At 37.9% G+C, this 15,627-nt stretch overlaps 1 protein-coding gene across 2 annotated transcripts; it reads right to left on the reverse strand.

Moving 5' to 3' along the window:
• Positions 1–3,493: 3,493 nt before the first annotated feature.
• On the reverse strand, positions 3,494–15,547 carry OIP5 (Opa interacting protein 5). Of its 2 annotated transcripts, none has more exons than XM_036923809.2 (5): positions 15,057–15,547; positions 14,763–14,829; positions 10,697–10,795; positions 8,332–8,413; positions 3,494–4,062 (listed from the first exon to the last, which is right to left on the reverse strand). In XM_036923809.2, the coding sequence occupies exons 1-5, from the start codon at positions 15,448–15,450 to the stop codon at positions 3,967–3,969; spliced, it is 738 nt and encodes a 245-aa protein (XP_036779704.2). In that variant the 5' UTR covers positions 15,451–15,547; the 3' UTR covers positions 3,494–3,966. The 2 variants fall into 2 exon arrangements, with proteins under 2 accessions (XP_036779704.2, XP_036779703.2); XM_036923808.2 differs by having other exon boundaries at positions 10,697–10,819.
• Between the last annotated feature and the right edge of the window lie 80 nt (positions 15,548–15,627).

Below are 15,627 nucleotides of genomic sequence, written 5' to 3' on the forward strand. Positions count from 1 at the left end.
AAATTAAGAAGGGATCCTTCTCTTGCTTCAGGGGAAAGAAAAGGAGTTCGTTCAAATTTAAAGTAAGTAGATGTTCAAACTTCCTTGGGATTTACTGTTACCAAATGGAGGGAGAGGAACAAAAGCTAGGTGGTTTCTGTGGTGTGATTACTGTCACTGTCAGAAACTTAGTTTAACACACAATTACTCTTTACTCCCAGGTACTGTGTTAGATGTTGGGGTTACAAAAATGGAGAGGGTTTCTGCTGTTAAGGAGCTCAAAAATATACAACTTGGGGAACCTTTAATTTTCAGTTTTATTCTTACAACTCTGGAATTTTGAAAATACTTTCAACATGTACAGTGCTAAATGGTATCAAACTGTAGTGAAGTAGACTTGGAATCTGTTAATAGCAGCCCAGACTATCAGTGATGTTTGTTAGACTTCCAGAAGAGCTTATACCACAGAAAGTTTGTTTAAAAAAGTCAGCCATTTGTGAGAGAATCAGTCAATATAATATTCACAGAAGGCATACTATCAAAACTGTAAATGCGCATGCCCTCTGTCACATTTTAGGAATCATTCTCACAGAAATACCAGTTGAGATATGCAAAGATACATATAAAGATCCAATACAAGAATGGTTAAATTCTGATATATTCATGTAATTGAGTCTTGCAGGTGTTCAATAATTGCATATGGGCTGGTATAGAAAATTGTCCATGACATACATTGTGTAAAAACCTGGGTGCAGAAAACCACATGCATATCCACATGAGTGCAGGTTGTAATAACTAGTATTTGAGCACTTAACATGCTAAGCACTGCTTTAATTACATTAGACATATTAATACATTTAATCCTCACTATAGTCCTAGTTTTAATCCTATTTAACAAGAAGAGTTTAAGTAAATTCTTCAAGTTCATGGAATATTTTTTTTAATTAATTTATTTATTTATTTATTTTTTAGATAATTATTTTTTATTGAAGGGTAGTTGCACAGTATTACATTACATTAGTTTCAAGTGTACAACATAGTGATAAAACATTTATATACATAATTCTAGGTTCCAGCTATCACCCTACCAAGCTGTTACAATATCTTGACTATATTCCTTATGCTATACATTACATCCCGGTTACTTATTTATTTTACCATTGGAAGTCTGTCCTTTTTTTTTTTGTGAGGGCATCTCTCACATTTATTGATCAAATGGTTGTTAACGACAATAAAATTCTGTATAGGGGAGTCAATGCTCAATGCACAATCATTAATCCACCCCAAGCCTAATTTTCGTCAGTCTCCAATCTTCTGAGGCATAACAAACAAGTTCTTACATGGAGAACAAATTCTTACATAATGAATAAGTTACATAGTGAAGTTCATGGAATATTAAATTTCCCAGCCACAATTTGAATTCAAATAGTTTGGCTCCAGAGCTTGCTCACTTCCCAGCATGGTATATTGTGTCTCTAGAAAGACAAGTGTTACCATCACCCTTTATTTTGTCATGCATATATACATACATTTTTTTCTAGAGTGAGCATATTTTATTTGGGGAAAAATCTATTTAAATCAGCTTAGTTTGATGTCAAAATCAAGCATTTAATACCCAAACAGCAAATCCAGGTTAAGGAAAAGGGCTACATAAAAACAGCTTTTTACATGGGTAGAGGACTTGAACAGACACTTCTCCAAAGAAATACAATGGCCAACAGGCACAAGAAAAGATGCTCCACATCACTAATCATCAGGGAGATGCAAATTAAAACTACAATAATGGCCACTATCCAAAAGAAAGACAAGAAAGAAATGCTGGCAAGGGTGCAGAGAAAGGGGAATTCTACACTGTTGGTGGGAATGTAAATTGGTGCAGCCATTGTGGAAAGCAACATGGAGGTTCCTCAAAAAACTAAAAAGAGAAATACCATTTGACCCAGTATTTGCACTCTAGGAATTTACCCAAAGAAAACAAAATCCCTGATTTGAAAAGACATGCACCCCTATTTTATCACTGCACTATTGGCAATAACCAAGATGTAGTAGCAACCTGTCCGTCAATAGATGAATGGATAGAGATGTGGTACACATTCACAATGGAATATTCAGCCATAAAAAGAAATCTTCCCATTTGCAACAACATGGAAGAATCTAGAGGGTATTATGCTCAGTGAAAAAAGCCAGGTGGAGAAAAACAAATGCTATATGATTTCACTTGAGTATAAAAACAAAGCAAAATGGAACAAAACAGCAGTAGACTAAATAGACACTGAGAAGGGACTAGTGGTTACCAAGAGAAGGAGGGTGGGTAAAGGGGCACAATAATTCACAATCACAATGTAAGTTGGTCATGGGGAAAGTAGTGAAAAAAATAGTCAACGATTCTGTAACATCTTAACCACATTGATAGGTAATAGTAACCGCACTAGAGGGGGTGAGGATTTAATAATATGGGTAACTGCTGAACCACAGTGTTGTGTATTTGAAACCAACATAGGATTATGTATTGATACGTTAAAATTAAAAACCAGCTTTTTAATTTGGATAAAGGAAGTATGTTGAGGCAGACATACCTACACACAATAAAAAAGCCCAGGATGATTCAATACAGTATTAATTTATTAGGTTCCATCCTATAAAAGTAGAAAGTTAAGAGTATTTCTGGTACTGTTCATTGCCAGAGGCCTCCCCTTTACTCATGGAACCAAATTTTGATTCACAAGTACGAAGCAAATCAGAACTTTCTCCAGTTTTTAAATATTTTTTAAGGAAAAGACCCTTTATGCAGTATAAAATGAAAAGAGCCTGATACCTAAAAAAAATCTAGCTATATGTGAGCCAAGTTAATGTCTCTATATATCATTTGAGTCTGCAAGTGCCAGCCCCTCCTTGGTGTTCTTGCCTGCCTGTTCTCCAAAGGACAAACATAATGAGGTTCTAAAAAAGAGAATTTGATCTTGTAGCCACCTCCTGTGAAATCCAAGGGCTTCCCATTGTTCTTGTGATAGAAACAAGGGTCCTTCAGGTCAGTAAGGCTTTGCTCACCCTGGCTTCTGGCCACCTTCACAACTCCTGCAGGGCTTCTTTTTAGGACCTCACAAGGCCTTTGTGTACAGGGTGTTCACTCCATCACCTTATTAACTCCTAGTCATATTTCAGGCCATTGCTGAAATGATTTCCTCAGACGGGCCTTCCCTGACTCCCAGATTAGGGCAGTTACCTGCTACGTGTGCTTGTAGCTCTGTCTCTTATCTTTGAAACCCCTACTATAGTCATAATTTTATACGTGTTCACATGGTTATTTGAACATCCACCTTGACTAGATTATAAATTCTAAGGAGAGTGACTGTTTCGCTTACCTTTTATCCCTAGCAGCTGGTATAACACCTTATAAATATTTATTAAATGAATAATATGATAAGCTACTGAGCCAAGTGCTACATAAAGCAAAAAGTGGGAAAACAGCATTTTGGTGAATGTTTGCTGTTTTATCATTACCATCCTGTTAAGCTCAGTTTACAACTGAAAAGAAAAAGTTCAACTGTATATTATCCAGTCAACTTATTGGATATTACCTACAAAACATGTATGTAACTATATTTTACATAAGAAAAAAATAGCTTCTCAGTATTCATATAATAACTGCTCCATGTAGGAATAATAGTAGTCAACATTAAGTGTAAAACTATTTCCAGACCAACCATGCATCTTTAGATCAGACCACTCATGGAACACTGCCTCTTAATCCCTAAATTTGCAAATAGGTTTTTAAGGCAAATAGCTATGAGACCTGGACAGAATCCTTAGTTTCTCATCTTCTAGAAACAGCTTCACAAATCATCTAGAAAATCAGCCTAGAGGTAATCACAATAAACCACATTTCCCATCCATTCTTGAAGCTGATCTTTCTCAAGAAACGGTCAAACAGCACCTGTTCAAGATACCAATAAGGCCTCATTCTGACACTCAGGCTTTGGTTCTGGATCAGTTGTCTGGCTTGGACTGGTCAGGGGTTGCTTCCTTCAGAATCTTCATCAGTGAATTTAAGCGAGTATGCATTAACATTATCTTCTCTTTCAGCTGGGAAGAGAAATACATAGGTATCAGGTCATCTTAAGCTTAACTGTCAACTTGCTAATTCTAGAAGCCACTTCACATTTAAACTAATGATTGAGAGCTGGCAATCATTATGGCAATCTCATAAATACATTTGTTCTGTTCTGAAAGAACTATACAGCAAACCTAGAGTGCAGTAAACTCCTCATATAAAGTGTCAGGTGAAAAAAGACCAGCCATTGCTGAACATCACAATTTCAGCATCTCCATATCTCCAGCCTTCCTAGCTCTTATCACCAGGTTTAAATTACAAAAATTCAGGAAACAAGAAAAGGTGAGGTAAGAGGGTTTATGGAGACAAGCATTAACTAATCCTCCCCTCCTTGTCCACTGGCAAGAATCTTTTTCTCTCTTTGTTCACAGTAATAAAATGCCTTCTTTAATATTGTGCTATCAGTCTTAAAAAGTAGCTCTGGTTATCAGATTTAGACAGCTATTCACTGTAATTAATTTTCAGTAGTTCTTTCACCTTACTATGATCTAGAACCAAACTTAGTAATGTTATTCAGCATACATACAATATGTACATATACTCTTAAATAAAATTACCATGGAATATAGAATTATGGATAACAGTCTTCTGCTAAAGTCAGTTAACCAAAACTCATTTCTCATATAATTTACACAGTAAACTAAATCTGATTTTTACGATCCAAGATACAAATATAACCAAAATTCATCAAGAAGTTTTGCTTAAAGAGGTAACTCTAGCGCCTATTAATCTTATTGGGGTGCCATTGGACATGCTGAATCATTTGTTGCTGCTTTCCAGATTTTTTTCTCTTTATCTTTCAACATTTTTACTATGCTGTATTGGGGTATCAATCTCTGCATCATACTGAGCGTGTTGATGTTTTAGATATGTAATGTTCTTTATCAAACTTGGGAAGTTTTCAACCATTATGGCCTCGAATATTACATTTCTTTCTCTCTCCTCTCCTTTTGGTGCCCCCATTACCAAAGCCTATAGAAGGGTGCTTGATGATGTCCGACAGGGCTCTCCGGCAGTCATTTTTCCTCATTCTTTTTTGTCGGATAGCATAATCTCATCCATCTATCTCCAAGATTGTTGATTCTGTGGGTAGTTCAAATCTGCTGTGGAGGCCTTCTAGTGAATTTTCATTTTAGTTACTGTATTTTTCAACTACAGGATTTTTATCTGGTTCTTTTTTATAATTTCTATATCTTTAACAATATTCTCTATTTGATGAGATATTACCATACGTTCCTTTACTTCTTTAACAATGGTTTTCCCTATTTTTTTAAAATACAGGCAGGCATACATACTTCATTTTATCATGCTTCTCTTTATCGTGTTTCACTGATACTGCATTTTTTATAAATTGAAGGTCTCTGGCAACCCTGAGTCAAGGAAGTTTATTGGCACCATTTTCACAACAGCATTTACTTGCTTTGTGTCTCTGTGTTACATTTGGTAATTCTCAAAATTTCAAACTATTTCATTGTTACTTTATTTGTTATGGTGATCTTAGATCACTGATTATGATTTGCTGAAATCTCAGGATGATTGGCATTTTTTAACAATATTTTTTAAGATACGTATTTCTAGACATAATGCTATTGCTCATTTAATAGACTATAGTATAGTGTAATTGTAACTTTTATATGAACTAGGAAGCCAAAAAACTTATTTGACTGGCTTTTTGCAGTATTTGCTTTATTGAGATGGTCTGGAACTGAATCCACAATATCTCTGAGGTATACTGCATTGAGAACAGCTGCTTTGAAGGCTTTGGTAAGTCCAACCTCTGGGCTCGTGTTGCACAGACAGCTTCTGATACCTTTTAATCCTGTGGATGGGTCACACTTTCCTGTTTGAGTGTCTCCTAACTTTTTATTGAAAACTGGACATTTTAGATAATATATTGTAGCAACTCTGGATACTAAACACTGTCCCCTCCAACAACCTTCTTGTTTTTGTTTGCTTGTTTAATGAGTTGGTTAGACTCTGATCAATCACAGTGGGCAACCTCTGATGTCACTCCTGAGGACAAAGTCTTCAGTTTGTGTGATCACCTGGAACGACTCTTCACAGGACTCTCTTTGACTCTCCCTAATCTGTGTTAATCAGTCTGCCTCCACTGGTATCACACCCAGTGTTGGCCTCCACTAATTGCTCATTGATTGTGAAGGGCCCCCACCCATAAGATGGTGAACCTCCTGCTTCTCTTCCGGGTCCTCGGTTCCCGCCAGCGCCACCTGAAGGCCAATCACCCCTCGCCCCCCTCCCAATCCCAGCACCTAGCCAATAGCCACCAGCCCCGTAGAAGTAACACCACAATCACCCCATGCCCCTTCCTATATAACCCAGCACCTTTCCCTAATAAAGCGGAATTCTCTGGTGAATTGCTGCTGTGTATCACTCCTTTCCTTTCAGATTGCACTACTGTTTTTAGTTTATGTGCCCTGGGACATTGTTTCACAGTCTAATCCAATGAAAATATGACCCCTTTGTAGGAACAGCTTTTAAGTAAGTGTTTTTTTGTTCAGACCCCAAGAGAGTTCTTCTTAGCTATCTATTTCCCTGGTACTTTGGTAGAATTCTAAGTAGTCTGTAGTTTATCTCGTTGCTCTCATGGAACTACCATCTTCCTCTTAATTGCTAACCACCAAAATCTCCATTGTTTGGGGGATCACCCTTAGACCTGAACATCTCTTCACTCCATGTCAAATAAAGTCAAGTTCACTGGGAGAGCTGGAAAGTTGTTTTTGCAATCTGCCTCTTATCCTGGGCTCCCAAGCCTGGGGTGTGGGTGGTATCTCTCAGAATGACACCCCTGCTTTATGAGCACAGTGCTGAGCAGAGACAGTGACCTCTTCTCAGCCTACCTTTGCCAGCATGAAACTTCTGCCCTAAAAGTAAGTTGGAACAAGGGTCAATGGGTTCCCAGTACTCTTAGCCGACTGTGGCTGTGACAGAATTTGCACACTACAATGGCTGTTCTTGCCTGGAACAGAGCTTCTGATGAGAAAGGATGATAGTCGGCCACTCCTGGGAAGATACCACTGCCCTCAACTGGTAGCTAAGGGGAAAAGAATTCCTATGTTCTTGGCTTGTATCTGTCCAGAGAGAGCCTGCCTCCCTCTGAGCTGGAGAAGCGTGGGAGGGAGGGAGCAGGTTGTGGCTCAAATGCCACAGGCTTTCACTGTTCTTAATGAGGTTTAATAGACTTTCTTAATAAATATCTCTTCATTTGCTTTATGCCTTGAGAAATAACAGACTTAAGATGGTTGTTTTCTTTATAATTTTCTTCAGTTATGGCTATTTCCTGGGGATGGGGGTCCATGGAGCTCCTCAGGCTGCCATTCTAGAAGTTATCTCCCATTTGAATTACAGTATTCACTGACCTCCACCCCCTCACACCAGCCCCCCATCAATTTAGCTTAGAGCAAGGATTGGCAAACTATGGACTACAGATTGTCTGCTGACTGTTTTTGTAAACTAAAGTTTTATTGTAACAAGCCACACCCATTTGTTTATACACTGCCTATGGCTATCTTTGCACTACAGTTGTAGAGTTGTGTAGAGACCAAATGATCACAAAGCTTAAAATATTTGTCATCTGGTCATTTACAGAAAGTTTGCCAACATCTGGCTTATAACATGGTTTCATAAGGTTAATTAGGTATGCAAAACAAAAAATAAAATCACTGTTACCCTGACCTAAAAGGTATTTAAACTTTGAAAAATAAATGCCATTGGTTATAAATGTGTAATTAGCAAGGAACAAACTACTATCACTACAAAAAACAAAGCCAAAAATAAAATTTAAGACTGGTCTTCTGAAGGCAGTAAAGTTATAGCCAAATGTCCACTCAGAATGAGTCATCAAACTACCACAACAAAATTGTTTTCTTCAACTCAAAACCATCAACCCCTAGTAAAACCCATTTAAAAAAGAATTTTTAATGATTTAACGAGGCATATAAGCATAAGGTGCTTGCAAAGAGGACAGATCTAAGATGATGGGGTCCATTCCCAGCACAGAGGAGAGAGTAGGAATGCAGCTGAGGCACTTTCTACCTTCTTCTGAACTAGACCTTATAATATGGCTTTAATACTTTGCTTTGTGTCACAAACTCAATAAGGAATCCAAACCAAGTATGAACGATTACTTGAGTATCATGCCATTTCATCACCCCCAAGTTCACAGTACAAATTACCAGGATTGCTTATATTAAACAAAACACACAACCATCATGAAATTTTACCTCTGCAACCTTTTCTGGTAGAGGCATGCTGTGAATATCCATCTCAGATGCATTTACTATGGCTTTTGTTTTTAAGAGATAGCTAGGTAGAAAATTAGAGAGAAAAATATTAGTACCACACCAGTTAAGATTATTAATGACCCAAACTTTCTCTCTAAACAGTATCTTTCAAACAAAGACTACCTTTTTACTGATCAACATTTCATGATTCATAATGTATTTGCAGGAGAAACAAATTCTCAACAAATCATGAGAGGGATTCTGTGCCTCATCTCACCCCTTGCCAGCCAGGAATACATGAGACAAAATTATCCCAGGACAAACTAAAGACAAAATTCAGTGTCATATGAATAATGGTGATGAGTATAAACTTCACACTCCACCATAGGTCATGCAGCACTTAGGAAAAAAGTAATCATGTTATGATAAATACTGTTGGTTGCCTATTCAGTAGTCATTCTCATTTCTTTCATGCTTAAGTAGCCATATTTAGGGCAGCAGTGTGCCTAGTTCTAGGAGATGAATCAGAACTGTTCTATGCCAACTGTGGCAATCTTATTCCCTGTTGTTACATATTTGCTTTTCCACCTTAAGAAACAACCGTGTGACATACTTCTGGCCAATAATAAGGAAATTTTTGCTGATAAAAGTAGACCATTCCCTGTGTTCCTACTTCCTGATCTTTTTCCTTACAGGGAAAAGAATGCTACTGTCTATGGATGTAATGCTTATAACTACAGCAGCCATCCTACACCCAAGAGGAAAAGATCAAGAGAATCAGAGATGCTGACCCAGAGACTTTTCATGGCTGAGCCGCTGGACTCCTGGTTTGGCCAACTGCCCCCACCCCTTACTTGTTAAAGTCACTGTTAGAATGTAATAGAAAACCTGACCATCTATAGAATGCAACCAAGTGCATTCTGATGCATAGAGACAGAGATTTATTATCTTCCTGGACTCATGCCTCTTACTTTCCTAATGTCTACCTAATCAAAAAGAACATGCTAACCTTTGAGTTCAACTCATATTAAAGATTAATTACTTAAAATCGTATAATGTTTTTCAAACTTATATTAAAAATTTTTGTTACTAAAAGCTTATTTTCCTAAGCAAAAATTCAGTTATAGCTCTGCTGGAACAATTACAACGTTTCAGAGAAAATATGAGGTTACTAATTAAACATTTAGAGAGACTATTTCCCCCTCTTCAAATGTAATTCTAAACAGAAATTATTTAAATTAGAAATTGAATGCAAAATATCAATCCATGTCAAGTATCTATTTTCTGTTGAAAATTTCCAAAGAACAAATAGTACAATGACCAATCTCATGGTAAAGGATGGGCTTTATAAGTTTTATTGTTTAGTCTTCTATAACTCAGCTAAAAATTACCTATCTAAACTAAGCACATTAAATGAGAAAAAGGAAACTTTATGCTTTATGAAAGGAAAGGAAAACAAGCTTTGGAGTTAACACATGAATTAAAATCTCAGCTCCCCCACATCTCTGAGTCCTAGTGCTTTTATATTAAGAACAAACTAGATAAACATAATGCCTGGCACAAACCAGGTCATCAGTGCTGTTTTTTTTTTTTTATGATCAAGGAAAGACTTTGATGGATGTTTCAGTTAGTTGTACTAAACAAAAAAGCCTAAGTAAAAAGTTGAATTTATTAGGAAGAGAGATAAATAAATATCCAAAGTAATTCATGAGAAGGGACAGCCAGTAGGGGACTTTGTCTGACTCTGTGAGGCCACATGGTCATTATATTTTACTTTTCTTTATGTATCTATCTGCTTTATTCTTCTTTTTCTGCAGATGAGATTTCTCTGCATCTTAGAAAATAGCTACCCCAAATCTAGAGCTTTCACTTTCCAACTTCAGCAACAGTACTATCTACAAATGACCAATGCCTCCGGGCCCTTATTTCAAATTCCTAGGGTAGAAGGCCTGATTGGCTTAGCTTAGGTCAGGTACTCACTCTTGATCCCATTACCTAGGAGCTGGTATCACAAATACAACAGGGCCACAGGGTCCTACCCTTTGGGGGAAAGATGGGGGCTGGGCACAAACCCCAAAAGTATCTACAATATTATTTTGCAGAAACCTACCTTCCAGAAGTTTCTGTAATAAAAGAATATCCTCTCAACTATTACGTGGTATGATTACTAAGACAAGATATAAGACATCTAAAATGATAATATTAAGAGACTATATTTTGGTTCCAATGTCTTTTTCTTAAGAGAAAGTACCTAGCTTTAGCATCCTCTTTCATACAAACATTCTCTTTTCTGGAAGATATTTTAAATTTTATTTAACTATATTATAGTTATTTATTTATTTGAAGAATATCTAAGTCTACTCACCATACCATTTTGTCACTGGAAAGGCAGAAGTGACCTCTCAAGGCAGCCAGGGCAGCATGGGTAGAATACAGATGAAAACCAATAGAAACACCACAGGAACTACAGAATAGAAGGTTGTAAGTGCTGGCGGGAGGGGAAACAAATATGGGTAAGACATAAAGTCAGAGAGCAAACACTAACCTGTCTCGGGAAGCATTCCTAAAAACTATGCTACAGTAGGAATGAAACTGAAAGCATGTCCATTCAAGAAAGGTTAACTCGGGTTTTAATATAATTACAACCTAGATTACAGATACTTTTGTGGATTCCGGCCACAAAAACAATCATAGATGTTCAATTGTCACTTCAATAGAGAAAGGTAAGTTACATCTGAGAAGGAGAAAAAGAGCTAATTATATTAACATTTAAACACACAAAATTACATGCGACCATATAAATTAGCTACCACTAAACCAATTTCCAGTTGAAGTAAAATAATCAAGTTGATTGGGGCTTAACAATTTACTAATTTACTGAACAATTTACTAACAAACTCAAATCAGGATATTTCTTTTGCAGATGTAACAAAAAATTAACTTAAAAAAATTACCCAGATGAAATACAAAAGAAAAGAAAAGGAGTCCTACTACCCTAGCAAGCCATCTCTTTTCTCTGTGTTTATCCTCTGGAATATTACTGGATAAGCAATCAGGAAATCTTGACTTTAGTTCTAGTTACACCACTTGAGAAAGTCACTTACAACAATAGCTGGTAATAAGACATCTCATTACAAAGAAATGTTTCAAGAAAAAATTTATGTTTCATCATGCAAGTACTGAAAGCCATGTTAAAGAAGTTTGGTAAGGGAAACAATTATTTGTATAAACATAATATACTATGTAGTAAAACTATAAATGGAGTATAAAAAAATCACATGGCTAAAAAGAAACAGATGCACATCAATGGATACTAAAAAAGATCAAGCAACATTTCCCTTCTTACAGCACTAAATTATGTTTTCTACCTTTATCTTGCATCTACCTACCACTTCAGCATTTTATTAAAAAAAAAAATAAGGGAGAAATATGGGATTCACATATAAATCAAGTATAAAAATCAAATGGACAATCATATCTGACTTGATTGTTTATAGTTCATGATGCGTAATCAAAACCGAAAGTTTCTGTGATATGACTGCCCTTGCACTGTTCACCATGTAAGAACTTGTTTGTTATGCTTCAGAAGATTGAGAATTAGGCTTGGGGTTGATTAATGATTGTTCATTGAGTCCCCTACACAGAATTTTATTGTTGTTAACGACCATTTGATCAATAAATATGAGATGCCCTCTTAAAAAAAAAAAAAAAAAGATCGAGCAGTAACATACACTAAATGTATTGGTAAATAAAGTCCCACACCACTCATGTAGTACTGTATTTTTGTGAATATGGTAACCAAAAAGCAAGCCTAGAAGTAAAATTGCATTATTTTGAATTAATTCTTATGTAGAAATCAGTTATATTAGAAAAGCACAGGTATTATAGAAAAATGTCACATAGAAACTAATGTGTGCACAGAGAAAAATTCAAAGAAATCCCCAAACTATGGTTATGCATACAATATAAACACTTCATTAGTCTGCTAATGACCTAGGTTCTTCAAGGAATGAAGGTTTGCCTCATCATACCAGGTAGAGAACTATGACCAGCCGAGTGCTTGCTGGAGGCAAAGGGAACACAGATGGGTAGTGGAAGAAGGTAGTTATATAAATATCAGCTATGTGAGCAGTTACAGAAAATGAGGACTGTATCTGTCATGGGTATTTCGTTTTGTTATGAATGTTTGTCTATATATGTGTGTTTATCTGTTTTCTTCCCTCATCCCCTTTTCATGTAACATAAGATGTGTTGACTTTATATCATAGTATTTAAGTATTATTAGTTTTACATACTAGCATTTAAGTTTCGAGATTATCAGAGATCGGGCACATTCAGGGTGGAATGGCCAGAGAGTTGTGAGGTTATCATCAAGGAGAAAGGTAAACATCACTTAAAGACTACCTCCTTTTCTGGAGAAGGGGTTAGTACATACTCAGCTGTATGCAGGATCGTTTTAACTTGTTAGGCAGAATTATGACCTTGTTATCTTTATTTGGAGATTAAATATGGTTTTAGGAGATGTATGTGGGTGCCAAGTTAGTAAGTGATGGCTAAACTTTATGTGTCAACGTGACTGGGTCATAGGGTACCCAGTTATTAGGTCAAACATTATTCTGAATGTGTTTGTGAGAGTGTTTTGGAATGAGATAACATTTGAATCAGTAGACTGAGTAAAAACAGATTGCCCTTTCTAGTGTGGGTGGACCTCATCTAATCAGCTGAAGGCATGAATAGGAAAAAAGGCTGACCTCTCATGAGTAAGGGAGAACTCCTCTTGCCTGAATGCCTTGAGCTGGAACACATGGCTTTTTTTCCTGCCTTTGGATTTGAACTGTATTCCAAACATTGTAACATTGGCTCTTCCTGGGCTTCGGAGGTGCCGGCTTTTGGACTAGAACTTACACCTTTGGCTCCTAGTTCTCAGGCCTTTGAACTTGGACAAGAACTAAACCATTGGCTCTCTTGAGTCTCCAGCTTGCAAACTACAGCTCTTGAGACTTCTCACCCTCTATAATCACATGAGCCACTTCCCAATAATAAATTTCCTCCTGCCAAGTCCAATGGCTCCCCTTATTCCAAAAATACAGAACACATGGGACTTACCCTCCAGTGTTTTATATACCATCTAGATCACTACTGTCCCAAAGGCATATAATGTGAGCCACATAATTTTTAATATTGTCTTATTAAAAACAAAATCTGAAAAAAAGGTGAGAATGTAGCTAATGATTCTGTAAAATCTTCCTATGTTGGCAAATAGAAACTACACTAGTTAGGGTGAGGATTTAATAATATGGGTAACCATTGGCACCACTGTGTTGTATACTTAAAACCAATGTAAGATTGTATATCAACAATACTTCAATTAAAGAAAAGGTGAAATTAGTTTTAACATATTTTATGCTACTGTGTCAAAAATATCATTTCAACATGTGACCAATATTTTTAATTGTTTTTGTACAAAGTGTTCAAAATCCAGTGTGTATTTTGCACTCACAGCATATCTCAATTAAGAATGGCCACATTTTAAGTGCTCAATAGCTACATGTGGACAGTGGTTACAGTATTGAACATCAAAGGACTAGATGCATTATCCTCTCTAAGAAGATACTCAGAGAGCCTCTGCCTCAGCCCCCAGTGACCCAGTTCCAAGTAGACCATCACTCCTTCCCTCTCTATTCCCTTTGGGTGGGAAGAGGACATTTCGGTAAGGATAGGGAGTGTCTCAGTTGGGAAAGAGGAGTTGCAGAACTGCTCCTTGTTACTGAGTAAAGCAACTAAGAATTTCTATACTTTATTTAACCCTAAAACTGAACCCAGCCATGGTCAGAATGAATTGTCTTGCCTTTAAAGCCAACACTCAAAATTGAGGAGCCTTATAAATACTAAATTCACCAAGTACCTTGCTGTCACTTGTAAATCATAGTACAGGCAAGATGCAAAGTCTACCAGGCAATGTTCAAGTACGTGACATTCAACTTGCGTTGTTCCTCAGGTTCCGAGGTTACAGCAGAATTACTCCTGCCATAGCTTATTACAAACTCCAGGTTAAATACAAACTTAAAAGTTCCAGTTATCTCCAAAGATTGTAGTTTATAGTAAGTGATTCTTTCTCCACCAAAAGATAACTTTCTCCTTTTTTCCTACTACATATCTTTCTTAGCCTTACTTGCACAAGCCACTAGGGGAATGTGGCTCTCAGAAAGCTGTTAAAATCTACACACAAATAGAATTTTTACATTTCATTTATACACCAAGTTCATACAAGACTCAGGTAAAAGGAGCGTCCTTCAAGTAAACTGTATGGATGGAATAAACTTTTCTCCTAGCGCAAACAGAAACAAACTATTTTCACCTCCTGCTTGTAGGTTCCACGCTCCTCGGTCTCATTAAGTTCTACAGACCGATTGGGAATTCTTAGTACCTACCTGCCTTTGAGCGACCCTTCAATGCCAAATAGCAAGGGAGCTTCCCAAACCACGTTATTTGTGACTCCTAGGAAAAGAAACACCGGTCAGAATAAGTATCTGAGAGGTCTTGAAAGTGAAAACCTCCCCCCGTCCAGACAGACTCGCCATGCCCACATGAAAAGTTGCCCCCACCCCTGGTAAAGAGTTTAATTTTCCTTCCAAATTTCCCCTTCCTTCCCGAGCTGACTCGGCCACCAGGTAAAAAAAACTTAAACACCCCCTCAGAGTCCCCCAGACTCCGCCCCCACTCACTGGAGAAGACCACGGCTGCGAGGGACCGGGAGAGGTCCCAGGCGAGGTGCACGGAGTCAGCGAGCACGGCGTGGCACTGAGCGCACTGGAACACGGCGCACCTGTCGGGCTGCAGCCACCACGGCAGCTGCAGGCCGGACGACAGCTCCTCTGCCCCCAGGCCCGCGGGGCCTAGCGGCGAGGACCCCTTCACCACCTGCGTGTCCCACTCCATAGAAGTCGCAAAGGAAGGTTCGTCAGTAGCCTTCTTAACGTCATCACCAAAGTTACCCCGCGGCAGCTTTGCATGTCTCGAGGGGTGCCGCCGCGGCCGAGACGCCATCTTCCTGTAACCGGCTTTTGAAAGAGCACCAGGTCCCGCCCCAAGCACTGTTCTTACGTTCTCATTGGACATCGTGAGCTGGTGGCTCCGCCCCGCTCTCGCGGCCTCTGGCGCTTCGGCGCCTTGTGTTAGTGAGGGATGGGAAGAAGGTGCAGCTGATTGAGAGGGAAATCATCCTTTCTATTGGTCAACGCCCGAAAAACCCCGCCTTTCGGACATTTTAACCAATGGGAGAGCAGCACTTTATTT

Source organism: Manis pentadactyla, chromosome 11 (assembly GCF_030020395.1).
Source record: "Manis pentadactyla isolate mManPen7 chromosome 11, mManPen7.hap1, whole genome shotgun sequence".
Taxonomy (NCBI): Eukaryota; Metazoa; Chordata; class Mammalia; order Pholidota; family Manidae; genus Manis; species Manis pentadactyla.